At 36.2% G+C, this 27,718-nt stretch overlaps 3 protein-coding genes across 11 annotated transcripts in view; all 3 read left to right on the top strand.

Moving 5' to 3' along the window:
• LOC148169439 (uncharacterized) overlaps window positions 1–6,428 on the top strand; it is an 81,718-nt gene extending 75,290 nt beyond the window's left edge. For 2 of the 4 annotated variants that reach the window (XM_088043606.1, XM_088043605.1), the window contains exons 6-7: window positions 3,445–3,477; window positions 4,213–6,428. In XM_088043606.1, the coding sequence (XP_087899732.1) occupies window positions 3,445–3,477; window positions 4,213–4,616 (437 nt within the window). In that variant the 3' untranslated portion in view covers window positions 4,617–6,428. The remainder of the gene's footprint in view (window positions 1–3,444; window positions 3,478–4,212) is intronic. The other 2 variants (XM_088043608.1, XM_088043607.1) reach the window with 1 other exon arrangement.
• Window positions 6,429–11,988: 5,560 nt separating this feature from the next.
• Window positions 11,989–20,893, top strand: east (enhanced adult sensory threshold). Of its 3 annotated transcripts, XM_088042896.1 has the most exons (8): window positions 11,989–12,361; window positions 16,095–17,458; window positions 17,516–18,046; window positions 18,096–18,186; window positions 18,351–18,569; window positions 18,616–18,842; window positions 18,892–19,196; window positions 19,246–20,893. In XM_088042896.1, the coding sequence occupies exons 2-8, from the start codon at window positions 16,109–16,111 to the stop codon at window positions 20,810–20,812; spliced, it is 4,290 nt and encodes a 1,429-aa protein (XP_087899022.1). In that variant the 5' UTR covers window positions 11,989–12,361; window positions 16,095–16,108; the 3' UTR covers window positions 20,813–20,893. The 3 variants fall into 3 exon arrangements, with proteins under 3 accessions (XP_087899022.1, XP_087899021.1, XP_087899020.1); XM_088042895.1 differs by having other exon boundaries at window positions 16,095–18,046; window positions 18,096–18,144; XM_088042894.1 differs by having other exon boundaries at window positions 16,095–18,046.
• Window positions 20,894–23,996: 3,103 nt separating this feature from the next.
• LOC148169437 (zinc finger FYVE domain-containing protein 1-like) lies at window positions 23,997–27,532 on the top strand. 4 transcript variants are annotated; one of them, XM_088043659.1, is made up of 5 exons: window positions 23,997–24,198; window positions 24,592–25,739; window positions 25,788–26,003; window positions 26,151–26,318; window positions 26,449–27,532. In XM_088043659.1, exons 1-5 carry the CDS (start codon window positions 24,195–24,197, stop codon window positions 26,941–26,943), a joined length of 2,031 nt encoding a protein of 676 aa, XP_087899785.1. In that variant the 5' UTR covers window positions 23,997–24,194; the 3' UTR covers window positions 26,944–27,532. The 4 variants fall into 4 exon arrangements, with proteins under 4 accessions (XP_087899785.1, XP_087899784.1, XP_087899786.1 ...); XM_088043658.1 differs by having other exon boundaries at window positions 26,133–26,318; XM_088043660.1 differs by having other exon boundaries at window positions 23,997–24,251; window positions 26,133–26,318.
• The last annotated feature ends 186 nt before the right edge of the window (window positions 27,533–27,718 follow it).

Below are 27,718 nucleotides of genomic sequence, written 5' to 3'. Positions count from 1 at the left end.
CAACTTACATTGCTGAATCATTTAAAGTTTCAAAATTACATGTCTTTAATTTAATTTTTTGGTTCGTCTTAAAACTAAAAATTTCTGAAACTTCTCTCATTTGCTCTATAATTTTGAGTTTTGGCACAGTAAACAAGCGGCTCAAAAGTAGTAATTTTTCCAAATTTCAATACTGAACCAATTAAAGTTTCAAAATTACGTTTAATTTTATTTTGGTTTGTCCTAAAACTAAAAATTTCTAGAACTTTTCTCATTTGCTCTATAATTTTGGGTTTTGGCACAGTAAACAAACGGCTCAAAAGTAGTAATTTTTTCATATTACCATGCTGTACCATTTAAAGTTTCAAAATTACGTCTAATTTTATTTTTTGGTTTGTCTTAAAACTAAAAATTTCTAAAACTTCTCTCGTTTGCTCTATAATTTTGGGTTTTGGCACAGTAAACAAGCGGCTTTAAAGTAGTAATTTTTCCAAATTTTAATACTGTACCATTTAAAGTTTCAAAATTACGTCTAATTTTATTTTTTGGTTTGTCTTAATACTAAAAATTTCTAGATCTTCTCTCGTTTGCTCTATAATTTTGGGTTTTGGCACAGTAAACAAGCGGCTTTAAAGTAGTAATTTTTCCAAATTTTAATACTGTACCATTTAAAGTTTCAAAATTACGTCTAATTTTATTTTTTAGTTCGTCTTAAAACTAAAAATTTCTAGAACTTCTCTCGTTTGCTCTATAATTTTGGGTTTTGGCACAGTAAACAAGCGGCTCAAAAGTAGTAATTTTTCCAAATTTCAACACCGTACCAATTAAAGTTTCAAAATTACGTCTAATTTTATTTTTTGGTTCGTCTTAAAACTAAAAATTTCTAGAACTTTTCTCGTTTGCTCTATAATTTTGGGTTTTGGCACAGTAAACAAGCGGTTTAAAAGTAGTAATTTTTCCATATTACAATGCTGTACCATTTAAAGTTTCAAAATTACGTCTAATTTTATTTTTTGGTTTGTCTTAATACTAAAAATTTCTAGAACTTCTCTTGTTTGCTCTATAATTTTGGGTTTTGGCACAGTAAACAAACGATTAAATGTAGTAATTTCCCCAAATTTTAATACTGTACCATTTAAAGTTTCAAAATTACGTCTAATTTTATTTTTTGGTTCGTCTTAAAACTAAAAATTTCTAGAACTTTTCTCGTTTGCTCTATAATTTTGGGTTTTGGCACAGTAAACAAGCGGTTCAAAAGTAGTAATTTTCCGATATTACAATGCTGTACCATTTAAAGTTTCAAAATTACTTATAATTTTTTTTTTGGTTTGTCCTAAAAACGGAAATTTCTAGAATTTTCTTCATTTGCTCTATAATTCTGGCTTTAAGCACAGCAGACAAGCGATCCAAAAAAAATAGTTTCCTCAAATAACATTGCTGTATCATTTAAAGATTCAAAATTACACGTATTTAATTTCATATTTTTGTTTGCCCTAAAAATAAAAATGTTTAGAACTTTTCTCATTTGCTCTATAATTTTGGCTTTGGGCACAGTGGACAAGCAACCTAAAAATTGTAATTTCCCCAAATAACATTGCTATACCGTTTAAAGTTTCAAAGTTACACTTCTTCAATTGAATTTTTTGGTCCGTCCTAGAAATAAAATTTTCTAGAACTACTATTTGTTGCTCTATAATTGTGGGTTTTGGCACAGTTGAAAATTGATTTCAAAGTAGTAATTTCCCCAAATAACATTACTGTATCATTTAAAGTTTTAAAATTACACGTTTAATTTTACTTTTTGGTCTTTTCTAAAAATGAAAATTTATAGAACATTTTTGTCTGCTCTATAATTTTGATTTTTGGCACAGTATACAAGTGACTTAAAAGTAGTAATTTCAATGAATAGCATTGCTGTACCATTTAAAGTTTAAAAATTATACGCCTTTAATTAAATTTTTTGGTTCGTTCAAAAAATAAAATTTTTTAAAACTACTATTTGTTGCTCTAATTGTGAGTTTTAGCACAGTTAACAACCGACATAATACAATTATTTTCCCAAACGACATTTCTATACAATTTAAAATTTTTAAAATTACATGTCTAATTTTATTTTTGGTTCTTCCTAAAAATGAAAATTTCTAGAATTCTTCTCGTCTGCTCTATAATTTTTATTATTGCCACAGTAGACAAGTAACCTTAAAGTAGTCATTTATGTACTTGAATAGCATTTCTACTATTTTTTGCTCTGCAATTGAGGTTTTTGGCACAGTTGAAAACCGACCGAAAACTAGTAATCACCTAAATTTACATTGCTGAATCATTTAAAATTTCAAAATTACACGTCTAATTTAATTTCACTTTTCGGTTCGTTCCAAAAATGAAATTTTTTAGATCTTTTCCTACTTGCTCTATAATTTTGGCTTTGGACTCAGTAGGCAAACGACACAAACGTATTTATAAAGCATTGTTAAACCAATGAAAGTTTTAAAATTACAAGTTTAAAATTAATTTTTTTGTTCGCTCTAACAAACGTAAAGAAAATTCCCAGTTTAAGGAGTGAAAAGGATGCAACTATTAATAAGAAAAAAACTTAAAGCAACTAAAATACTAACAGATCGTAATGTAAAAAATGTGAAAAGGTTCACAATAATTTATTCAAAGGATCTGAAACCTTTCCTACCTAATGAGTGATGAAAATCTTATATCTTTTCCGTTTTTCAAAGTGGCTAAATTCAATATAATATAATAGGAAGCAATAAAAACTTTGAAGGTGCGTTTCTTGCGTCCATTTCATTATTCGCTCGATAATGTTTATATAATTATCAGTTTTATGATAGCTGAGTCACAAGCGATAAACTTTAATTGTGAAAATAACAGTAATTCAGCCTTACATTCAACCATCATTTTAAAATAGCTAAATGAATCTTTCAATAATACTCTTTTAATCTCCATTTAGCACTGCAAAGACATCGTCCTAATTGAATTTAATTAGAAAGGACCTCGCAGTGCACACTTAGAATGTGCAGAAATTTTTCACCACTCCTCGAATGAAATTATATTATAACCGCTCTGTACCGTTCTGATCTTCAGTATGTAAACGTAAACATAACAGTAAAATTATAAATGAAATGTAAAACGATGAAACAAGTCCTCGTATAAAATTCCACCAGCAAATGTTGAAGTTTACGATGCGGCCGCGTGATGTCGTTACCAAGCTCTTGCACTGCTAATTTTAATTGCCACGTTGTGTACTCAGCAACGAATGTCCCAGTTATCTAGCCTTGGAACAGCGTCACAAAGCTTCAGTTATACGCTTTCTAACGTTAATAAAGACGGTCACATGGAGATTATTAACTTGGCTCAAGTGGCAATGATGAATTTTATTTAGGGGGGTTGTGGGGATATTTTCACTTCTCGAACTCAATTTTTCAGAAAAACTATAATGTTCTCTTTCTTTTACAGAGTTGCGAAGAAAGAGAGACATTATAGACTCAGGTATTTATCAAAATTCATTTATTAATCCTTCAAATCATAATCACAATACTCGTAATGTTGATAACAATTAAATATTTATTTATTTAAATAAATGCCTTGTTGTTACAATTCGGATTTGACAATGCAAGGACTGTTCAAAGTTAAGTTCATTATTTTAGGTGGGTTATCTGCTATTAAATTTTTATTGCCGACTTTTATTGAATACAGTAAAAAATTCTATAATTTATGTTCGCTTTAATCAGTGAATGAGCAAAATCGGTGCAATAGAATTTTCAATTTTTCACGGAAATATTCCGAAGAAATTAAAAGTAGAAGCTATTTTTTGGCGCCGAAAAATTTAGATACATATTTAGATGTTTAGAACAATAAAAGTTTCATTAAACGGAAATAAAGGTACTCGATCTAAAGAGTAAAACAAAATCTAAAGTCAAGAAAAAAAAAATTTCTTGTAAAAATTTCCATATTAGTGGAGTCTTTTCAATGTCAATCCCGAAGCTTTCTCTTCGACACTACCAACTCCAATCTGCAAGTTTTCCCCACGTGACCTACATCAAGAGTTGTGCATTATATCACCTGCACTTTTTCTCGCTGCCAGGTTTCAACCACCGCCCCTTCGCAGTAATTCCAATGATGATTTCACTTTCTCCCCCTTTCTTTCTTTAATTTAGTTAATCGGCCTCAAAAGCAGCGCTAAAACCGTCCCACCTCCCGTTTTGATAAAACTTTCCTTTGCAGGAATGCACCGTAAATCCTTGGAGGCGGCGGAACATCTCAAAGATCAAGAAAGCAACAGCGACCATGAAGAAACAACATCCATGCGAACGGAAACAAGCGACACGAGCGCCACCTCCAGCCAACAAACTCAACAGCAGCAGCCACCTCCCGGTCACAGCGTCACGGTTTCCGGTGATAAAGATCAACAACAGCATGTTCTACCATCGACGCAACCACCGTACCCAGAAGATCCAGAAGCCTTCAGGAACAACTCCATTGCTTGTCTGCGAGCTAAAGCTCAAGAACATAGCGCGAAAATGCTCAACCATAATCTTATGATGCAGGTGAGGTCGAGCGATGCTAATGCGAACAATTTGCATCACCAGGAAGTGGTCAATGCAGAGACTAGTCCGAGTATTTTCTGACAGAATGAAGAAGGGCAGATGAGGGAGTAGTTGCGGGTAAAATGCGCGGTGGGAACTGTGATTTTTTACAGGAAGCGAAGATACTTAAAAATGGTTGTGAAGCTTGCGGAAATGGTCTTGAGCTTTGGCTAAATTAAAGGAAAGAGAAGTATTTTATTGAGGCGAACTCGACTTAAATCATCCGGAAGCGCACTTGGGATTTTTACTTTGAAAGTATCAACAGATTTTTTATCGGAAACAATGACTCAAGTGGCCGTGTGACTTTTTATTTATAAAACGGATTTATTCTAGTTCAGCCAAGAAATGTTTGATTTGAGTCATCACGCAAGTGGAGTTGCAATCCAGCAAATCGGGAATAAGTGGATAAAAAATACATCCATAAGTAGTCTATATTTAATTATGGCTAATTTCCGAGAATTCTGAAACAAATTTACAGTAAGTTTAAGTTGAAAATGTTCACTTTGACAGTAGGAATTTTTATGAATCTTGATGGATCTTTGGAAATTTCAAGACGACAAGGTTGGCAACATTCTTTCCCAGAATTTGACATTTGACAGTTTTGACATGAGATGCTCTGTGTATTAAGTAATTAAAGAGGTTCCTGTGAAGTAAAATTCCCCTCAGATACGAGTGCTGTTTAAAAAGCGTAACAAACAAATTTAATTCCGAAAAATTTACATTGACAGAACTTACACGATCGTCTTTTGTTCCCCAAAACCCAATTCACATCGGCAATAGGAACGAGTTACATGATGAAAATTTTAGAATTTGCGACATTAAGTAGACCATTTAAACCTAAACCAACTGTACAGTCCATTTAGGTTGCAAATGTCCACTTTGACAGTTATTTCTTTATTTACGGTTAAAATCTTGATGAATGAACTTTGGAAATTTTTAGGTGACAAAGATGGCATTATTGCTCTTCCGAAATTTGAGATGTGTCAATTTTGACATGAAGATTGCTGTGCATCCAAGACACATAATTAATTAGTGTAAATCCTTAAACATGATCCAAGTAAAATGAATTGTTCTCCAGATGCTACTTATGTTTAAAGAAATTTAATTCTACAAATTACATTGACTTAACTTACACGATCGTCTTTTGTATTTCAAAAAGCTAATTCACGAAAAATCCGTTTTTTTTTTAAAAGCCACCAACACCGCAATCGTTTCCTGCATTACAACTGGCAACGTTGCCTAGGGAGATTTTTGGTGAGAAAATAGTTGTCAAATTTTTAACATTTCTGAAAATTACGCAGTGTTTCTGTTGAAAACGTTTCTTTTACAGCCTGATGGATTGCAAATCAAAGGATTTAATAGTGAAAAGACTCGGCACAGCCTGAAAGGCCGTTTTGTGTAATCAAATTGTCAATTAGGCAGCTAACCTATTTGATTTTATCACCAAAAAGTCACAATCGACGACGTTGCCGGTTGTAAAGTGGTGGGAGAGTGCGGTGTTTTTTAATAAAAAAACGGACTTTAACTGCCCAAACTACTATTTCTTATGAAGTAAAGTTGGCTTTAATTATAATATCTTTTATTTCTTTATTGCAACATTTTACAATTGGTGTCTTTTGATACACATTTGCAACCTAAAACAGCTTTCGAATGTTTAATTTTTTGAAATTTGGATGTAGAAAAACCTCAAAAATTGAACAACACGTCCATAGTCGTGTCACGTCATAGAATAGAATTTTGGACAATGTCAATCAAAAGTGAAATGACCTTAATATTCCCCATAAATAATCAACTTTGACGTTTCAAAACATTAATCATAATGACATTAAAGTATCGTTTACACTAGTTTTTCTTAACGTACAGAAGTGTAAATTTAATTGGATAATCGTGAAATTACTTCAGTAAACATAGTTGAATTTTTATTCTCAGAAGCTCAGGAACTAGAAAATAGTGTCGAAGCTGATTTCATCTGACAATGATGTTTGTCTGTTTTATCAAGTTTTCTCGCTCCTAGTTTTTTTGAGGAAACTTTGCACTGAGTAGCAAAATTTTGGACGAAACCCATGTATCCTTTTTAGTAAGGAGCAATAATTAATGGCGTTTTACAATTTTTCCAGGAGCCAAATTTTTTAACTTTTTAAAGGAAAGTCTATAATTATTTGTCATACGAAATCAGCTTCCACGGGGTTCAAAAATTAAGGACTACAAAATTATCTATAAATGAAAATTTTCAGAAGAAGTTCACAAAGCACAAAGTAGAGTCGAAGATTTTACTTCCAATAATTAGGTGAAACAAGAAATTCTTGGTGTGTCTTTAAATAAAATTTTGTAAAATTTTTATTTTTTGTTCTAAAATTTTGTACTTTGGTACAGTTAATGAACACTTCAAAAGTAGTAACCTCCTTAAATTTCATACTCATAACTTAAGAACTAACAAAGATACGAATTTTAATGGAAAAAAAGTTAAAAAGTTTTGATTTGTCCTAAAATGAAATTGTTTAAAATTTCTAATTTTTGTTCTAAATTTTTGTACCTTTATAGAGATAATGAACGCTTTAAAAGTTGTAACCTCCTGAAATTTCGTAGTCATAACTTACAAACTAACAAAGATACGAATTTTAATGTAGAAAAGTAAAAAAAAATTGGTTCGTACTAAAATGAAATTTTTTTAAATCTCTATTTTTTTGTTTTAAAGATTTGGATTTTAGCACAGTTAATGAACACTGTAAAAATAGTAACTTTTCCAAATTTCATTGTCATAACATCACTTAAAAAGTAACAAAAATACGAATTTTAGTGAAAAAAAATTGGGCAAACCGATTAAATTGTAAAATAAAAAGATAATAAATAACGGAAATGGTTTTAATATTGATATATCAAAAAATAATTTTCACTTTATACATCATACAGGGTGTTTGGTAAATTGATGGTAATTTTTTTTACTGATCATTGTATACCTTGGACTACTTCAACTAGCAATGCATTAGGATAAAGAATGAAAAAGAAGCAAAAAATAGATTCTCTGATTTTTTTCATGACTCACGATTCTGTAAATTTTGGTTGCCATTATACACTTTTAGATTTCTCAAAAAACATGAAAATTGTAACCAACTACTAACGACTAACCAAAAAATGAAATGAATTCACACCCAAATTAACACTAAAAGGTGAAAACTGATTTAGAGATTGACTCAAGCGAAAGCTTGAAAATTCCTCAAAATGATAAAAGATGTGAAATTAACTCCGAAAAACAAACGCTCAAAAGAATGTTGAATTGTTCAAAAATGGCCTAACTCAAATTGTATTGAAATTTCCAATTAATTTAATAGTAATTAAAAACCAATTGACCGTAAACGGAAAAACGTGAAAACTCCTTCGAATGTCGCCATAAATCTCCGCAAACTTTGCTCAAAACTAATAAACAAATTACCCCATCACGCCTGAAGTATTTACATTCTGAAAATCCTCTGATTCACTGTACTGAAGATACAAAATGAGTCAGTGCTGATTGAATCCGTAATTCGAAGTTGATGACCTTTGCAGTGACAAAAAGCAGCATACTAACCGTCAATATTGAATTTATTACATTTACCTTGATGAACTAAATTTAGTCCAATGCCACTTAAAAATGGGCCCTGCGTCAAAATAATAATTTCTATTTCCGAACGCTTATCAATTAGAATGCTTCTCTTTCGACCTTAGAGCGAATGCAAATCGGTTAGACGGGAAAGGTGCACCCTTCAGGTAAAGACCCAAACTAAAAATAGGGTGAAAATGTGACCATCTGGATTATCCCCGAGAGCTTTGCCGTAAGGTGTAATTTTTGTGCAAAGTAAGGAAGCGTTAATTAACCGATTAACCAGTTCAGCCTTGAAACTAACGAAACGTCAACACCGTAGCAACGACAACATGGTTCTAAAAATGCATTTTTTAGTGAAAATGTACAAATTTTTGTGAAAGCATCGAATCTCACTCGCACGAGTCATTCCCTCGACTCTCTACTGTGTATAAAGTTGTAATATTTCATTATTTCTCGTAGTGCAATATTTGCTGTACAGCGATGGAAACAATTTGTCGACTTGCTTCCACTCGCACCTGTCTGTTGTACATATTTAGGACTTAGAGACTTATAATTTTGTATAACCTTTTGTATAATCTGTACATTGCAAGGACTATGCCAAATGGAAATAGTTTTCTATAAATAATATCCGTTATGTAATTAACAGGGAACTTAATTAACGGATCGTTGTTCCACATTTTTTCATGTCATTATCTTACCGAATTGACGTACTTATTGTGTCGAAGAAAGTGCAAATGTTGATAAATTTAGATGTAGATGTAGATAACCTACTATGTATAGTAAACGCAATGTTTTTAAATATTGTAAGTAAGATTATGTGTAATGCAAGATATATATAAACTCAATAAAAAAAACTACATTAAAAACGCCTCTTATTGCACCTTGCAGCGGAAAGAAACCGAAGGAAGTCGTTCGTTATTACAAACTCAACTGTTAATTCTTGCCAGAGCGGTTATCGACATTATTACCGTGATTCCTGCTAATATCGAGAGAAATATTTCTATAGTATAAAAGGACTAAACCTTCATCTTGCAACCTTAAAAAAACAATAAATTAGTGTGGCACTGTCTCAATTAGATTTGAAAGATCTTTTTGCACAATTCGAATTAGTGAGAAAATTTTGTCGTGAGAACAAGCGTATAATAAAAATTGTTGAGATAATCAGTCACGCACTAGTACTGAAATCAACACTTACTTTATTTTCATTTTTGCCTTTAAATATGGAAGAACAGTTAATTATGAAAGAGTGGGTTTGATGGTATGAATTGGTACGAAAAGTGCTAAAACGTTCACCATTCCTGGTGAAAAATCGATGGAAGTAAACTTTATTTTAAATGTCTGATTCACACTTGCTAGGAACAGAATGAGTGTACCTAGAATTTTCTGTAAGATTTGTTTAAATAAAACGATAGTTTCGAGACTTAATTAATTTATTTTATTTAAAATTTAGTTGAACATAAAACGTCAACACTTTGAGATTCTATAGCTATAGATAACAAAAATTCCCACAAATCATCAGCAAGAAATTCTTTCTGGGAAAATTACCGGTGAGAAATTATACAATAAGAAATATAAAATAAAAGATTGAAATCATCAAACATCGAACTTTTGTGGCGTAAGGGTTTTCCTTCTGAAGCTAAAATTTTCGTTTTTTTGAGTTATTGACTCTTTTTAGAAACATTCAAAGTTTGCAAACTGAAATTGAATAATTTTTTCTTAAATCAAGAAATTTATAGAGCAATCAAATTATTAGTACATTATAGGCCGGTTTACACCATAATTTAATTCTAATTAAAGTAATCTCGCAACTAATTTGACGATTACTAACATTCGATTGGTGGAAAAATCATCACATGTCGCTTTAACATGATGTCAAGTATTGAATCAAAATTAAAGTTTTAATTTAGCTTAATTTTAATAACACTTTTTTTAAATAATAGTTATTTATTGTATAAGTGCTTAGAGGACGTTTATCGTTTTATAGTTCAAGTGTTTAACATTCTTAGGTGGAATACATGTAACTAAAATACGAATACAATATAACGTTTTATCCACAATTTCAAACTCAAATTATTCGTAATTAAAAAATATACATTTAAATTTCACACAAAATGTGGTGTGAAGAAAACTTTTTGTAACGGTGGAATAAATTAACTTTAATCCACTAGTAGACAAAATGTTAGTTAAAACAGTTCATATAAGTGTGGAAAATAGTAATTTCTTTTATTAGTGTCTTAAAAGGTTTATAAAACCCGAAAGAAAAGGGTTAGCGAGTGATTTCACCTAATAAGACAAGAATGCAATACAAAATTTTGTCCATAACCGCAGCAAACATAAAAAGGTCATATGAAACGTTTTTTTTACTAGAGATGCTCTATGGGTTGCTGTTAAGAAGCTAAGAAAGCAATTTTAGTTATATTGTCGAAGGAGTTCTGGAGAATTGGAGGACAAGAAAAGCATACCATCAGTAATAAAAAGAAAAACGTTCCGCTGACATATTTATTTAAAAAAAATGTTTTAAGAAAACATAAGACGTTTTATTAACCCCATAAGACGACTCTGAACAGTAGTATAAGTATGGACTTATGGATAAAGTCGTTTTAAAAATTGTGGCTAAAATTTTTTTTCCTGAACTAATACGTGCTTATTAAATCAATTTCAACAATTTCATATTGAACCTTTTCCAAAAAATTGACACGTATTGCAAAAAATTGCAAAAAACAAAAGTGGGAGTTCTAATTTTTACCATGAGTTTTACAGTTGGCCTTGGCAGATTGTTTTACCTTCTCGAATACTGATAACAGTTAGTATTCTTCGTAGCATGCAGCCAATTAAATTTCTAACATTTTACTGCGAATTTTTGCCACATTTGCGTTAAATCAGTTAATGCAACTGTTAGTGTTCTGAAAGGATTGTAGAATGGAGCTGCATCACTTTAATTTGCATTTTAGAATTGCCCTATAAATGCTCCATCAAATTAAAGTCTCGTTAAGTTGGTGAGAATTGACAATGATTTTTTTAATGCAATTTTAAAATAAGATTGAGTCGAATTTGCGATAATTTTGTGTGGCGAGTTTTAACTTTGGTGTCAAATATGCCAAATGGCTGACGAAACTTTTAGAAACTTGAAAGTTTCAACGTTTGCAATAAAAAATGGTGGTGCATACCTAAATTTAAAGCTCCGCCAATGAAAACTGGGGTGGTTGCTACTCTTGATTTGTTGTCTAATTGTTTCAAATGACAAAATCTGCATAAAAATTCAAGGAAATCGAAGAGAAGTTGGATAAATTAGGATAAATTTCAAATATATTTATTGATATCTAATAAATTGTAGGAATTGGGGATGGGGGATTAAATAACAGACCTAAATAAAAGCTTGTTGACCGGATTTTTCCATAAATTCTGCAGTATCTGGGATATTTTCGCCTTGACACGCTTAGTCTACAAATCCAATTTATTTGATAATTTTCCGGAGAAAATGTTGGTCTGTCACGGTGTATTTCTAGTTTGTGATTGTGAAAATGGATTAAGCGAAAAAGTCGTGTTAAAATCGTTATCCTGCAGGTGTCCTGTAAAAGGATATCGCGATGAAACCGCGAGCAACAGGGTGAGTAAAGAGAGAGCATCTAAAAATGTCCCCTCCACTTTAGCCTAAATTCCTAAAAGAGGTATTTAATCGTATCGGAATAAATATTAAACAAAATTCGATAAAGTCCGCGATTTTTCCGTCCTGTCTCGGATCAGACCTTGAACCTTGGTCAAAATAAATAAAATAAGCCTGGAAAATGAGTGTACAAAAGCGCCTCGCGCGCCATTTTGCCCACTACCGGCGACAGTTACAACTAGCCACATTCCTGGCAAAAGAACCACGTCCCTATCGCCGTGACAAGCCAAAGTAATTCTAATAGTTCCGACATTCCGCCGTCAATAACAAAGTTTTCTTTCGTGTTCCACGCCGTTTTCGAGCAATTTTTCTGAACATTTTCACGGATTCGGACGCGTTACACCCGAAAATCGTGGAAACCATCGGAAAATCCGGCGGATTATCCTCGAAATTGGCGATAATTTCCGTAAAATCCGTCGCAAACATGTGCATCGTTTAGCTGTCGGACGCGATCGTGAGCCTTCGGCGCCGAGTACGTGCTTTTGGTGGAATAGCGACGACGCATATATCATAGGTGGCGTTGTGAAACACCGTTCAGGGAAGGTAAGAAACCCTTTGAAGCATTTTTCTGTTGTTTTACCCCCGCGATGCGAGATTTTTTCGCGTTTTCCGCCATGTCTACTCGATTCGCATCCGATATAAACAGAAACGGGCGTCGATCGTGCGATATAACGCGATTTTCATGGTGAAACTCGCCTTGCTAACAGGTCATTTGCTTTGTTTACGCGCTTGTTTCGGGGGGCAGCCTCCATGCTCCGGCCCTCGCCCCCCACGGCGGGGCACATCCTGTCATAGGGGGCGCTGACCATTGCTACTTTATTTACACAGTTGGGGGGTGCGGAGGCGCGCTTTTTGTTTATTAACAGATAAGAAAGTGTGCTGTGGCCGATACTGTAATTTTTCGGTTATGCAACGGAATTTTATCGAGATTATTTCGTTTTTCGAGCGCCTCTATGCGACAGGATTCGACAACTACACTCTTGAACAAAGGCGACATTGGACGAGCTTTATTACTTTTTTTTACTGCTCGTCAAGTGGGTGGTGCCCATTAAAACACACGAGCGGTTTTCAATAGCAAACTTCATTGCTAGATCACTGATTCACTACTAGCTAAGTTTTACTGAAATTACTGCAGCAACAGGGTGGAGGGAAATCCAAAATTTCCACGTGGGAAATATCAATGCTAGATTAAGTTCAAACAAGAAGACTTCATCCACGGCGGAGCTTTCAAGCTTCACTCGATATCGCAAAATTATTCAGCAACGGGGCGCCATTTTGTTGTTATCTATTGTGTCACTCAATTTTTATAAATCAATTTACGTTTTTTACGAACGATTTGAATATAGAAATGGGCTTTGGGTTTTTCTTTCGTTGTCTGATTTTGAAATTTTACATGAAGATTTACAGTCAAGAGCTAAACTTCCAGTCGGTTCAAGATTTTCTCAGTAAAAAAATAAAATTAACGTCCACCAGGTTAAGTAATTTGGACCTTGAGCATATCAATTAAGAACCGACGTGACGTACATCAAACCAATGTCTGCCTTAGTCATAAACTTTAGATCTTCTAAAGAAACCTGAAATATCTAATATGATGTCATTCTTGAGATGTTTTTGATGACAGCTCTGCAGTAATTTTACCAACAAATCAAAAATTTGGGGTTTCTACAGTCGCGACCAAATTATTTTGGACATCAAAGGCATTTGATTGTCATAAAGTGCAAAACGTCCTTTATGTATTTCATTATTACTGTCAGTTTTGACACGTCAAATTGACAGTAATGTGTAGACTACACTCAAATTTTCAAAATCGATAAAACGATGTATGACAAGTAGTCATTAAATTGAAACTAATATCCATCAAATTATCTTAATTTGTCGTAAATCTGAGTCTACTAGGCGATCTGCATAAATCGAATTATTTTTGGGACTATACTTTGAAGTTTGTTGTTAATGTCAGACCTATTTATTTAATTTTAGGTTATCTAAGGGAAGATGCAGTGTAGAAATTATCCATTTCTTTATTTTTTGCTCGCGCAAAGTATGATTATAGTCGAATTTGAAACTTTGAAATTGACTTTTTGACATTAGAAACGTCAACCGACTATTTAATTACCACTCTCGCCAACTGTCACGTTTAGGATGTTTTGTTTTCGCCAACATTAGTAACTTTATTTTTTTGTGAATGGATATTAGACTCATGACTGCCAACTATCATGAATTATTCTCTAGAGATGGATTTTAATTTCTACTTGAAACTTTTCGCTCCAAATCCTCAAAATTCAAACCTAAGCCATATATCAGTGAATATTTATAAATAAGTCTTAAAATTGATAAAAATTATTGTTTAAGTGCGTGTATTTTAACGTTTGATATTTTTTTAGAATTATCTGAATTAAACACGATATAATTTCATAGCCAATTAGAATGACACATTTGGATTATTCAAAAAGGACGTTGAAAGTAGAATTTGAAATATTTTAATTTGTTTGGCCTGCTGTTCCTATTTAGTAGTAATTTTACTATTTCAATATTTACTAGTAATTTTTAATTTAAAACTTTCAACTTTGAGATAAGAAAATCTTTAGTTTATACTGGTTGTCAACTTTTTACAATTTTGTTAAATTTTGGTACCTACTATAAAGGAGATTTTCTTAGATTGGTAAACCTGAGCAATCGTAAATGTCATTTCTTGTCATTTTTTCAAAATAAAAAATGCCACTTTACAAAGATAATGATTGGACCGTTAGTTACATAACCTCAAAATTTCAAAAATTATTAGGTAGACATTGATCTAGGAAAACTGGACCGATGAAGGGATAAAACTGCTTTTACCTCTGCTTAATTTTTCTGTTTGTTATTTAAATTATCTCCCTATTAGCAATTTTGACATTTGACAAATGACACCATTGACAGAAATCCAAAGTGACAGGTTTAGTGCAAACACGAAAGGAATTACATTCCAAAGGTAACTTAATCAAAATCATTTTAAAATACGGTGTAGTATTGCCAACCTGACAAAAAATCGCAAAAATTTACAGCCACTCGGTATAAAAACCCGAAAAAATCGCCTTAAAGATGCAACTCTCGATGTTTGATTAATTTGAGCATTGTTATCTATTAATGGGACTCTCGCTTTTGGAATTTCCTCCGTTTGTCTGTCGTTTAGTGTTTACCAATTCAATTAAGTGCATTTTAATGTAAAGAAACTGGTGGGGGCAGAAACCGACCGAATTAATTTAACTATCGCATGTAAAGTTACAAAATTGTCTCGAAAATTCAAGCAAACATTTTATGAAAACTCTGGCCTAAACATCGATCGAATCGCCTCATTTTTGACCCAGAATAATTAAATTTTCAACTGTTTTTCCACCCCATGAAGAAATCGATCCTGAACTCCAAACTCCAGAATCGGATTAACAAAATAGGTCATTAATATTTACAGAAAAGCAATTGAAATTTCTTGTATAATTGTGATCGCGGTATTAATAACTACATCGATATTGTAGCAATTATAGTTCGTTTTATTTACTGCTCATTTGTCGTGATTCTTCAATTTTCCCCTGGAAAAAGCTCCAAATGTTTTATAATAACTCAAGCTTTCACTCTGGTTGAAATATGGAAGAAAATGTGTTAGAAATACGAAAGCTCACGCAATTGCGGCGGTGTCAGGAATTGATTTTTTACTTGTATTTATGAATATTTACAGTTATCGGTTTTTTATGCGAGAGGAAAAACTGGGAATTGATTTATTACAGTAGGAAGAAACGGTTTCTTTGTAATTATCCACGAGACAATAACCTCTTTGGTTCGAATTTTGAAACGAAGTACGAAGAGTTTTCATGCGGGTACAACAGGTGTACGCGAATCATTTTATAACTTTCAAGTTTCTCTATTAGATTTAAGGGACTTTACGTCGAAAATTTCGGTAACAAATAGTATTAATCACCGAACGTTCTAAATTTACATGAATATTTAATATTACGGTGCCGCCCAACAGAGTCAATATAACATAAGTAAAAATGTTTTGAATGAAATGGCCTCAAATTATTGTAACTTTCCCTGACATTTCGTGCCAACATAAAGAAGGAAAATTTTATTGTTGAGAAAAAGAAATTCAAACAATTAAGACGTGTTTATTATTTTACCACCTGATTTTCTCGAGGACGAAACCTCCACATCTGTCCATATAATGCCGGATATCCTAAGCTCGTTTAAAAAAATTCACAAACCAGTTTAACAGCGCAATAAACTCGTGTTAACATTGATCTTCTTCCAGAACTTTGTAATGATATGGCAACTCGGGAAAAGAAACCTACACCTGTCAAAAAACAAAACACATCATCTCCTGTGCCGCCCAAAGAAGAGACCCCCGAATTAAAACCGCCCGTTGAAAATGACCCCGTTGAGAAGCCTCCACTTAAAACCACCCCCACGAAACCACCCACCTTAGCCAAAAAACTAACAAAGGCCGCCCCTAAGAAACTTACCAAGAAACCAACAATCGCAATAAAGTTGAAACCAATGAAGAAAAACGTGAAAATCAAGCAAAAAATTAAAGCGATGCTAAACCCGAAGAACGCCGAAACGAAGAAGAAGTTGCTCAAAACGTGCGTTAAACAGATCAAACCGAAGAAGGCGAAGGTGAAGAGCGAGGAGAGTATGCCGCCGGTGTTGGAGCCGATTCTGCCGATTGAAGAAGACAATAAACAGAAGAAGAAAACGGGGAAGGCGCCCAGGATCGAGAGTTATGCGAAAAAGGCGAACAGCTCGGATACGGAGAATCTGGCGGTGGATCCGACAAAAACAAAGCGGGTGTATAAGAGAAAAGCGAAGGTGGAGACCGAAACTATTGAAGATGTGATGAGCGATTTGTCGTCGCTGATCAAAGCTGGAGATATCAAGGAAGAAGACCTCGTGTCGGAGTCTTCAAAAGGCGAATCGTTGAAACCAAAGAAAGTCGTCAAGAGGAAAAAGAAAGACATTGAAAACACTCTAAGTAAGTTGAGTCCTTCTCAGAGGAAAGTCATCGATATGTTGGACCTGAACGTGCGAAAATTCAAAGATTTACCGGTGGTCAAGCGCCGGCACAGTATCGAGAAGTTCCCCATTAGTGCGGGCGAAGGAGATCAAAATCTCACCAGACTCTCCATCTTCAATAACCTCCCTAGATGTATTAGTCCACGAGCGAAGAACTTACCAAAACTCCCTCTGAATCGGCGGTCCAACCCTTACAGAACGCGCTCGGACTCCCCGGCGCGGATGTTACGCAATGGAAAACAAAGAAGACTGAAAGATCTCGAGCTGTTGGAAGGTGTGGATTTCACGCATAAACGAAGACGCAGAAATTGCTCGGAATTCAGCGGTAGCGAGATGTCGCTCTCCAAGTTTTCAGGGTATGAATCTGACAGTAGTTTCTCGGATTTGTCGTCAGTCCATGGTGCAGAAAACAACGAGCACAAAGACATAGAGACCATCAAACCGGAAAAGAAGGAGAATTTCGACGACTTTGGCGATGTCCCCATCAAAAGGAGTTTGTCGAACGACACAGAGACGGACACTAATTCGAATTTATGTAACAAAGAAAATACCACCGTCAACGCTCAAATTAAACACGAGGAGGACGTTATCGAGACTACATCAGTAAGTCCTAGCGTAAAAGTTCCTGAAAAGTCGCTCATTCTGGATATTATGAAACAGACCTTCAACGACACTAAAGACGACAAGAAGTACGTGGAGAAAGACGACAAAAAAAAGTACAAGAAGAGCGCTAAAGTGGAGACTGTGAGCACGGAGGCGTTCTACAACAAACCGGCGAAAGAAGAAAAGCCTCTAGAAGAAGTAACGATACCTGAAGAAATCCCGGATCCTCCAGACAAAACTGAGGAAGTCAAACCCGAAGCCGAACCAGTTAACGGTGTTGAAGAAGTGGTCCTCCAGAATGGTGACCGGCACAAAGAGGAGGAGAGTCCCGAAAACTTAGCCATTAAAGAAAACATCCTTCAAGCGTTAGGCTTGCAAAGTCTGAAGGCAGCTAAGGAAGCCAAGCTAAAGAACAAAGACAAAGTCGAACAAAAGGCGGACTTGTACACTGGTACTCTAAAGACTGTGATTAAAATAAACCGTGGCGAGAAGAAGAAAGGGAGAACCAGCATGAAGTTGACCCTGCAGAAGAAGAGTAAGAGTATCGAGTGTGAGAACGGAGTCGATGAAGATAAGACAATCAAAGACGTGAGTTTTTTACTTTTGAAGGGACGATCGCTCTAGGTGTATTTTTCAGGGTCCATCCACCAGCTGGAAACACAGTGGTCAGTCGTCCGACACGGCTGGTGCGCACAGAAAATCACATTATTCTAACCGCTCTAACATGGGTAATTACTTGGTTTTGGGGTTAACTCTTTACTTTATGATCGCACTTTTTTATTTTAATCGTACTACACTGTTTGCTCGACTCTTGAGCGCTGCTTTGGGTCCATTAGACCGGTCTTTCTTCAAGTTTCTTTCACGGGCTCCAAACTCAAACTTTTTTTTTTAGACGGCAGTAGCGAACACACCTCCGACGGCGAGGCCGCCGGTCAAGAAGGAGCCACCAAAGCTCTGGTCATCCCAGAGAAAGCCAGTTCTTTCAGTATCCACCCTGGAAGGATCTGCAAAGACGAATGTTCCTACTGTTTCGGCAAATTCGGTCTTTTCGACACGCCTTGCCACATCGCACAAATGAAGAGTGTTGACCGCCAAAACAAAATCTTATCTTGTAAGTCGTCGCAGTAACTTGAAGTGTTCTTCATTGTTGTTTTCAGCTGAGAAGCACTTGACGAGAGACTCTTGTCTTTGCGACGCGTGTTATCGTCACGTCGACCGGAAAGCCAACACGCCGTCGTATACCAATAAATCGTACAAAAGAAGCGCAACAGTGGCGCCTGGGCCACGACAAGACCACTGCCATGTCTTAGGGTGTCGCAACGTCGCGACGAATATCTTGAGGAGGAAATGGATTATTAAGATGCGGAAGAGTATTTGCGAAGTGGTGAGTTTAGAGGGTGTTCAACTGAATTGGCGTAACTTTTTCCTTGCAGATAAACATAGACTTGGATAATCCGGGGTTGCATTCGATTCCCATCTGCGATGACCACTACTCAGCCCTCGAATATCTTATGGTTTGCGCGATGTGCAAGAGACGCTTGGCGAAGAACCACGTTCATTACCTAGGACCTGAAACTGGAGATCTGAATACCGCGTTAGACGCGGAAGGAATTCCACTGAGTTTGACGGATAAACCGGTGGTTTGTAAGTTGTGTAAATATTTTGCGGCGATTATCCTCAAGGCGCAGGATGAGCGACCTGAAAATAGTGCAACCTTCTTCACAGAGTACAAGAAAAGGTAATTTCATTGATTGTGTTAAGCATCAAATGAAGGTTTTGGTTTCCAGACTGCTCCACTTTAACGACATTGTTCCCATGGATGAGGCCGCCGCCGAAGAGCCCATCATCATTCCGACCAAGGACACAAAAGTCGAAAAGGAGCCGTTCCGTAAGAAGCGGAAACTAGCAAAGAACCAATCGCTCCTCGGCGAAGCTGCCGAAACTCAACTAGACGTAGAGAAATCCGACCAAAGCCGTGTGCCTTCAAACGACTCCACATCTCGACCAGAATCGCCTTCAGACTACATGGTGGACTACAACACTTTAATTCCATCGATTGCGATGGAGTGCGGCAGTGACACTGAATCAAAGAAAGAACCAACTAAACCTCAAATGAAGAAGCTTCCACGCCCAGAATCTGTCAAACAAGCTGTCGAGATTTCCAAGAAATTGAAGAATGATAAAAGTAGTGATATCGCGGTGCAACGGCTGGGCTCCAATCCTTCCATATCAGTGAGGCAATTGTTTCCTTGCGAAGAAGATCTTCCTCTACAGGGTCACGTGGACTTTGGTAATGTGAAAGAGCGCACGCCTGAAGGATGGGAGAAGTGCACGTCGGTGATTCAATATGACATGGAGACTAAACATTTGTGGCAAGAGCTCCAGAAGCCCTACGGAAACCAAAGTAGCTTCCTCAGACACTTGATTTTGTTGGAGAAGTATTTCAGGAATGGCGATCTCATTTTGGCGTCCAACGCCAGTCATCACTCCATCAACTACAGCGAATCGGTGCACAACCGCTTGCGAGCCTACGATAATATTCCTTCCTCTGCCGGTAACGTGCAACCCATCAGCATGATTCCTTTCAACAAGACGTCGAAGCCTTCAAATCCCACCCCGAAGGAACCACCAGCAGTTCCACCAACCATCAACGCCGCCAATGTCCCTAAAAGCACCCCCATCACCATCTCCCAACTCAACAGTCCTCCTCTCATCCCACCGCCTGTCGTGACGAAACCAAAACCCGTCGGAGCTCCCCCTGGTCTGATTTCCCTCCAACCCGGCACAAACCGCCCTGTGGCGCCTCTAGTCAAAGCCCCACAGTCACAAAAAATCAAATTCCCCATCACAAAGAACTGGAGACCGAATCTAATTCCCATCGATCCGACCAAAAAGAACACAGAGCGCAAAGCAGGCTTGGTGCAAGTCATCTCCGGCGGGAAACCCTACCATATCACTCTGGAAGACTACAAGAAGATGTGCGCGATCAAAAAGAGCTTCGAGCTGAAGCAAAAGAGAATGCAAGAAGCGTCTAACGCTGGAAAAGTGAAAGTGGCGTACAATTCGGTGCTGAAATCCATGGGTCCGAGAAAGGGTTTAGTGATTTCCAAAACGACGACCGCCACGAGCCCCAAGAACGAACCGAGTGAGTCGGAGAATATTTTAGATAAACTAGACAAGCAAGTGGAGAAACTGGACACTAGATTTAGTGAGAATAAGCCACCGTTGTCTTTACCGAAAATCCCGAAATCGTTGACTGTTATTCCACAGACGGTAACTCGGAAACCCTCGCGGCCTTCCAGTCCGGTTTTGTTAATCACCCCCAAACCAAAACAAATTACAAACAAGTCATGATCAATTCTGACAATGTTTCAAAGTGCCTCAAAATTGTCTATATCTTTCATTGTATACAATATAGAGATTAGTTTATATCTACAGTTTTTGTTTTCTTTTATTTTATGAAAATTGTTGGCAAAATTGTACATTTTGCTTTGCATCATTGTTACACGACTTAGAGGATATTTTTTTAATAACGACTTTGTAAATAATTAGAATAGAAAACACCGATCATTTTCATTCTGTCAATGACGTATGTGTTCATTTTCTAAACACGGTACTTTTGTCATACGGAATTCCAGCAATAATCGCCGTTTTTACTGTACTTAGAACAAAAGTATTAGTTTTACTGTTTTGACCTGTTTGTAGATGTTTTAGTTCAATGCTCACATTTTCATTACCCATTACATATTCGCGTATCTTTTAATTTATTACTATCATAGTAATTTTTTCTATATCCAAATGTTTATTTCTTAATCGGACGTAGATGATTTGTAAACTGAGTTTTGCGTTCCTGTAGAACCAGTCGGATGTGAAATTGAAAAGTCTGAATATTGTTATTTTTCTGAAACTTGTATAAAGCCCAAATATTTGAAGTTACTAGTTAATTCATTAACATTATCATTATTTATGTATATAAAAATGGGCGTTACAATAATTACAAATAAATAATTTAATAAAAAATGTGCTTTTTTGCTGCGTACTGATGAGCTGAATGAATTATTTCAATATTGCGTCATAATTTTATTTCTGATGTGCAGTCTGCTCCGAAATTAGCGCGCAATTCCCAACTTATCTTCCAAAGACCCGATTATAAGAAAAAAATATTTTTAGATAATGCTTTATCTTTTATCGTCGATGCTTACGTTTGAGAGTAAATACAGAGTGACCACATTTATTCATTACCCAGCATCCCTCAATTATTTGATTTTTTTTTCATCTCAGACACTCGACTAGATAATATTTAAACACTGTGTAGAGGAGTATACTGTTTCAAATCTTCTAACGTTTTTATGGCACACAGTCCTCATTACTGCAAAGATTATGAGGGTTCTCGAAAGTGACAACAACCCCACTGTAAATCATTTTCAGGTCCCCGAAAGTGGTTAAGAACGAATTTGGGACAGGGCCGGGTTTAGAATAAGAATTAATTAAGAATTAAGAGTTCTTCTTTATTAATTGGTCAGTGAAATCTTCATCTCCGTCGCTTTCGTCTAAATTAATTACAAATTTGGGAAAATTAGGCGACACATAACTGTCCTCAACTTGTTGAACATGTTTAATACAGTTTCTCCACAAATCTGGTCCAATTTTGGCGGCTTCTGTTCGAATCAGGTCCACCACGTTCGAGCTTAAATTTGGAAACTTGTTCATCTTTCGAATCGATCTCTTCAGAGAGATCCAAATTAATTCGATGGGATTCAGAACACAGTAATAAGAAGGCAGTCGAAGCACTATGTGGCCCTGTTCCTTTGCCCATTCGTCATTTATAAAAATTTTTGCAGATAAAAGCAGACCATTGGACACCCATCCATCCATTACTTCCGCCGGCATGCAAAATTATGATTCTTTTACCCCGTGAAGGTGGACCTTGGAGACAGCAATTCGATGATCCATCGGAAAGTACCTTTTTGACACGATCGTGGCGGTCGTACCAAGTCTCGTCGAGATACACGATGTATCGCCCTTCTTCACGATACTGCCTAATTTGTGTGATATAATCCCATCTCAGTTTTTTTATCCGAGGAGTTTCCATGATTGAGACGCGTTGGTTTAAAGTTTTATATGTAAAACCAATGGTCCTCAGGTATTGACGAAACGTTTCATCCGAACAGGTGACGTCAAACTGCAATTCGGTTAATTTTTGTTTAAGACTGGCAGTTGTAGGCACTTATCTTATATATCAGCTTTTTTATTTCTGTTCCCAATTCTTGCGAAATCTTTGAGAACTTGCATACGTCACGTTTCTTTCTATCAACACTTTCCCGTTGAAGAATTTGTTGCACAGTGGAATGGCATTTTCACAAGTTCACTGCACACTTTAATTGGAGCCGCACACTGTTTTTCCAGTAAACTTTGATGCACATTTTTAATAATTTCTTTGGCGTCAAAGGAAAGATGCATTCGCCGACTGCGACTTGGCCCAGGTAAATTTTCTTCAACATTTTCATCTTCTTCGTGAATACTTTCATCTTCTTCACTGCGAGGTTCATTTTCGTTTACTTCCCATGAAAGAAACATCTTTCAAAAAGCACACACCGTAATGGATTTTTGCAAAAAGACTAAATTTGTAACATTTCTTACAGACTTTTATATATCTTTTGCTCATTAGCAAGAGATTTCCCACCTTAAAATGTTTCTTTAATTATTCCTAGTATAGGTACTTACCTCTCATATTTCAATTAGAAAACTATCTCTTGGTCATTAGTTCAAAAGCGAGAGCGAAAATCCCTTAATTTCCTTCTTAAGTATTCCTCTTTACATTTTCGTAAAAGCTAATTCTTACAGTTAAATAAAAGTTTTTTTTAATTTACTACTCAGTAAGAATCAAAAGTGTAAATGTAGGTATAAATCAAACAATTAGATACGTATTAAATTATCATATCGCCCGTAAAATGAAAAAAATTAATCGGGAAATCAAAAATAAGTTTGTTGCATATTATTACTGCGGTGGGCTGCAACAGAATTGAACCGAATTTGTCGACGCAATTTTTTAAGGGTGGTACTGCCATAAAAACGTTAGAAGATTTGGAATAGTATACAAGCACTATAGCTTAACGTAATAAAGGAGAGGAAACAGGAAAATGAAAAAAGAATGAGTAAAAATGTTAATTTTGGAAATGAAATATGAAAGAAAATATTTATTCTTGATAATTGTAAAGTTAACAGCGATAAATCTGCTTGAAAGCAACAAACCAAGAGTTTTGGAGGGCAATAATTGATACCTCATATTTACTCAAGATTGCCTTATTTGAGCAAACTGCGCTCTTCTTCAAGTCCACGCTTTACATAAAATATCTCTTTCATGACTTTTTTTCATAAAGGTCCAGTTGAAGGACACGCTATCACCTTCTTATCACTAATTGACAATTCTTCCACTCTTATCACTCTTCGTCACAATTAATTACTCAGAATCAAAATCGGAATTGCCATAAAATTTCCTTTTTAACAAAAAAAATAAGATAAAGAACTGCCGTTGGGGTCAGAAGCGTCGATTCCTCTTTCAGTCGCAGGCTCGATCCTCTCTCATCACACAGAAGACCCAAAAATAGAAACCAATATAACAACAAATTTTTCAAAACCCACCGCATTTACCACAAAGAAGTGACCTTGAGTGTCCCATTCCGATTGGTGCACTTTCCCTGAATTAATCAGCTGTCAAAAACGTCAGTGTCAAGTCATGTGTAAGTAGTTGGACAAAAAAAATGTGTAGCATGTGTAGAACCACGCCAATTTGGTAAGATTTTCCGTTTTTCCTGCATAAATTTAGTGTTAATACCATTGTGTGTTGTTATTGTCTCAGTGACAATAAAATGCGACTAATTTTCTGCATCAACACGTCAACATATTTTCATCCATGTAAACACAGTCAGATTTATTTTGGTATGCCCTCTCGGGCGTACGGCCCCATTCGGTGCGAAAAACACGGTTTCACCGCCTGTGATGCATATTCAGCTCATTTTTTATCAGTGATTAGGTTAGTTCGCCCGGGTTGGTAGTGTCAATCTGACATTTTTCCAGCCCACTTTGTTATTTTTCCATGGTCGCGCCTAACCTCAAACTATGTGAAATTTCAGTGACGCACGTAAATACAACGCTGTTCGGACATAACAGAGCAAGAACAATGTTTCCTAATCAGGTAGACAAAACCATGTCTTCCGGTATGATCCTCAACTCCATGGGGCCGTACTCAGACAGATTAGAGAGTTTGAATCTCACAAGTTACACTAATACGGACCCCAAGGTGGAGAGTGTCCACATTCTTGATGACGAAGAACGCCTCCTCATCAAGTCTGAAGAAGAGTTCACTCAACTGTTAAAAATAGACGCTGGGGACAAGATTAAAGTCGTTTCTATATTTGGTAACACCGGCGAGGGGAAGTCCTTTACGTTGAATCACACATTCTTTGAAGGAAAAGAGATTTTTAAGACGTCTCCGTCGCAGTATTCTTGTACTATTGGCGTCTGGGCGAAATACCATAAACAGCTCAAGATGATCTGTGTGGATACTGAAGGCTTCTTGGGGATCACCAAGAAAGAAAACCAGAGGACGCGCCTCCTACTCAAAGTCCTCGCAATATCTGATATTATTATTTATAGAACCAACGCAGAGCGACTACCTAGAGACATGTACACGTTTCTAGGGGGCGCCTCCAAAGCGTACAAAGACTACTTCAGCCCCGCTTTGAAATCCGTCATGGACAAATACGAAGTAGAGAATTCCACCGCTGTCTCTTTAGGCCCCAGCGTCATAGTTTTCCACGAGACACGCCACACAAACACCCTCAATATGATATCAGGGATTCAAGAATCCCCTGAAGATATTCTAAGAAAGAGCTTTACTCAACTTGGGGAAAACTTTGACACCTTTAGCTCTCTGAAGTACATCGGCATCGGAGAGTCGGATCGGAGCGGTTCTGATCCTTTCAAGAAGTTGAGACTTGCAGTAGAACAGGACCTTGAGTCCAACCACGTGAGATCATCGAGAAACCCTAAATACGTTTATCAAATTCTCAAGGCTTTGAATGAGAAGTTCCAGCGACAAATAAGCGACGCCGCGCCCCAACTCTACCTTTCCGCTTTCTTTACGTGCCAAGACAAATGTATGTCGTGTGGGGTTCGGTGTAACTTGTCGATGGGCCACAAGGATGAAGACGAGCCTCATTCTAATACCAATCCGTGCTTACTTCAGCATCAGTACCAGAATTTCGTCTATCATTGCAAGGTACTTGTTTTGAATTAGAGGGGTTTTACTAATTTCTCGTTTTTTTAGAAATGCAAAGAGAACGGGCGAGAGCAAATCGTGGAGCCGAGCTACCAAGCGAAAAACGAGCAATTCTGGAGCAGTATAATCTCCTCCGTTTGGTCCGGCTATGTCATAGAGTGTCCACGTTGCGGCAGAATCTATCAAAGTCGCGAGTATTGGTATGGCAACAAAGACCCAAAAGACGAAGCAGTCGAACTCGCCATTGTCCACGTTTGGCCTGGAGTAAGTTACTTGCAATACTAAGGGCTTATAAGAACACAATTTTCTTGTTTGTCGTTGTTTTTTTAAATTAGTGTTCTTTTGAGCCTTTGATGCAAAAGAAATGAAGCACAATTATTAACGTTGAAAAAGGATGTACAATCTTTCCAGCACAAGTCCCTGTTTGGCTCCCAGAATTCGGCCCAGAAGGTTTTAGATGGGGTGACTAGCATCAGCAATGTAGTGGCTAGCGTCGGCTCGCAACCCACGAAGATGATCAGCGATTGGGTGACGGACCAGATTGCACCCAGCTATTGGAGGCCCAACAACGAAATATCGGTAATTCATTTTTGCGGCTATTTTAACACCTCAAACTGTCTTAAGTTGATAGCTTTGACGCCATTTTAGTTTCGAGCGATAAAATTTTTTTCTGGCTTTCCTTTAACGTTCTTCTCATTCTTTCTCCTAGGAATGCTTCAAGTGTCATTGTCCCTTCGAGTCCAACGCGTCGAAGCACCACTGTCGTGCCTGTGGTGAAGGTTTCTGCGAAGCATGTTCGTCCAAAACCAAGCGGGTGCCTCATCGCGGTTGGATCGAAGAAGTCAGAGTCTGTGATAAGTGCTACGAAGAGGACCCGCCAACTCACAACGACGTAGGTGACAGTACCGAACTAAGAAGTCGAAGAATAGGTGAAAGCGTCATTAATTCAATATCAGTTGTAAAATCGATTTTCGATAAACCTAAAGAATTAATAAAAGATACAGCGAGACCGACATATTGGACTCCCGATGCAGAATGTAAGGACTGTGCCGTTTGCGAGAAGCCTTTTGGACCGTTGTTGAAACTGCACCATTGTAGAGATTGTGGGAAAGGGGTGTGTGACAAATGTTCTGTTAGGCGAAAACCAGTGCCACTGAAGGGGTGGGATACACCTGTAAGAGTTTGTGATGATTGTTTGACTTAGTTTGCTCAAAGATCGTTTGTTACAAGTCTGAGTCAAGAGACACATTCAGTAGCTTTCAATAAAGCATTTATTATAGGTTTGTACTTTTAATAAATCATGTGGACGTTTTGTGTGGTCATTTTTATTTTATAGGAAATTATATACTCTTAGAAATGGTTCTATTTTTGTTAGTTTTTCTTTAGTTGTATTGTGCAATAGGCAACAGAAAGACGCTCACGGCGCTTTCTATTGTCGGGGTATTCTATAGACTAATCGTGTGCTTTTAATCATTTTTCTTCTAGCTTTAGACTGTTTTCGAGATTTTTCACTGTACAGTTTTGAGTCTGTATCAAAATGTACATACACATTTTTAAATAGTCCTTTCTATTCTACTCAAGTATTTTTTAGATTGTTTTGTAATTATATTAAGTTTGCGGACAACATTCCAAATTTACAAATTTGAGGCTTAGCGGTGCATTTACAAATTTACATCAATTTTAATTTTGTAATCAATTTCGGTTTAAATCAATTTTAGTGATAATTTAATTATCATATTGTGATAGTGTAAATACGATTTGGTTGTATGTACATAATAAAGCTGTTCTACATTTATTGCCGTTTCATTTTGTTTTCACTTTTCTAACACTGAAAATAACATGCGTGAAGTCTGACTCTTTTCATTTAAATTTACCGCTCACACGTGCTACCAACCTTCATTAATCTAGTGACAACACGTGCCCTGAAAATAGAAAATTCATCAACTTCACGCCGTATCATGTTACAAAAACCCACGGAA

Source organism: Gnatocerus cornutus, chromosome 8, assembly GCF_029298725.1.
Source record: "Gnatocerus cornutus isolate USDA-ARS CGAHR chromosome 8, icGnaCorn1.1, whole genome shotgun sequence".
Taxonomy (NCBI): domain Eukaryota; kingdom Metazoa; phylum Arthropoda; class Insecta; order Coleoptera; family Tenebrionidae; genus Gnatocerus; species Gnatocerus cornutus.
This window is presented reverse-complemented; position numbering and strand designations above follow the sequence as displayed.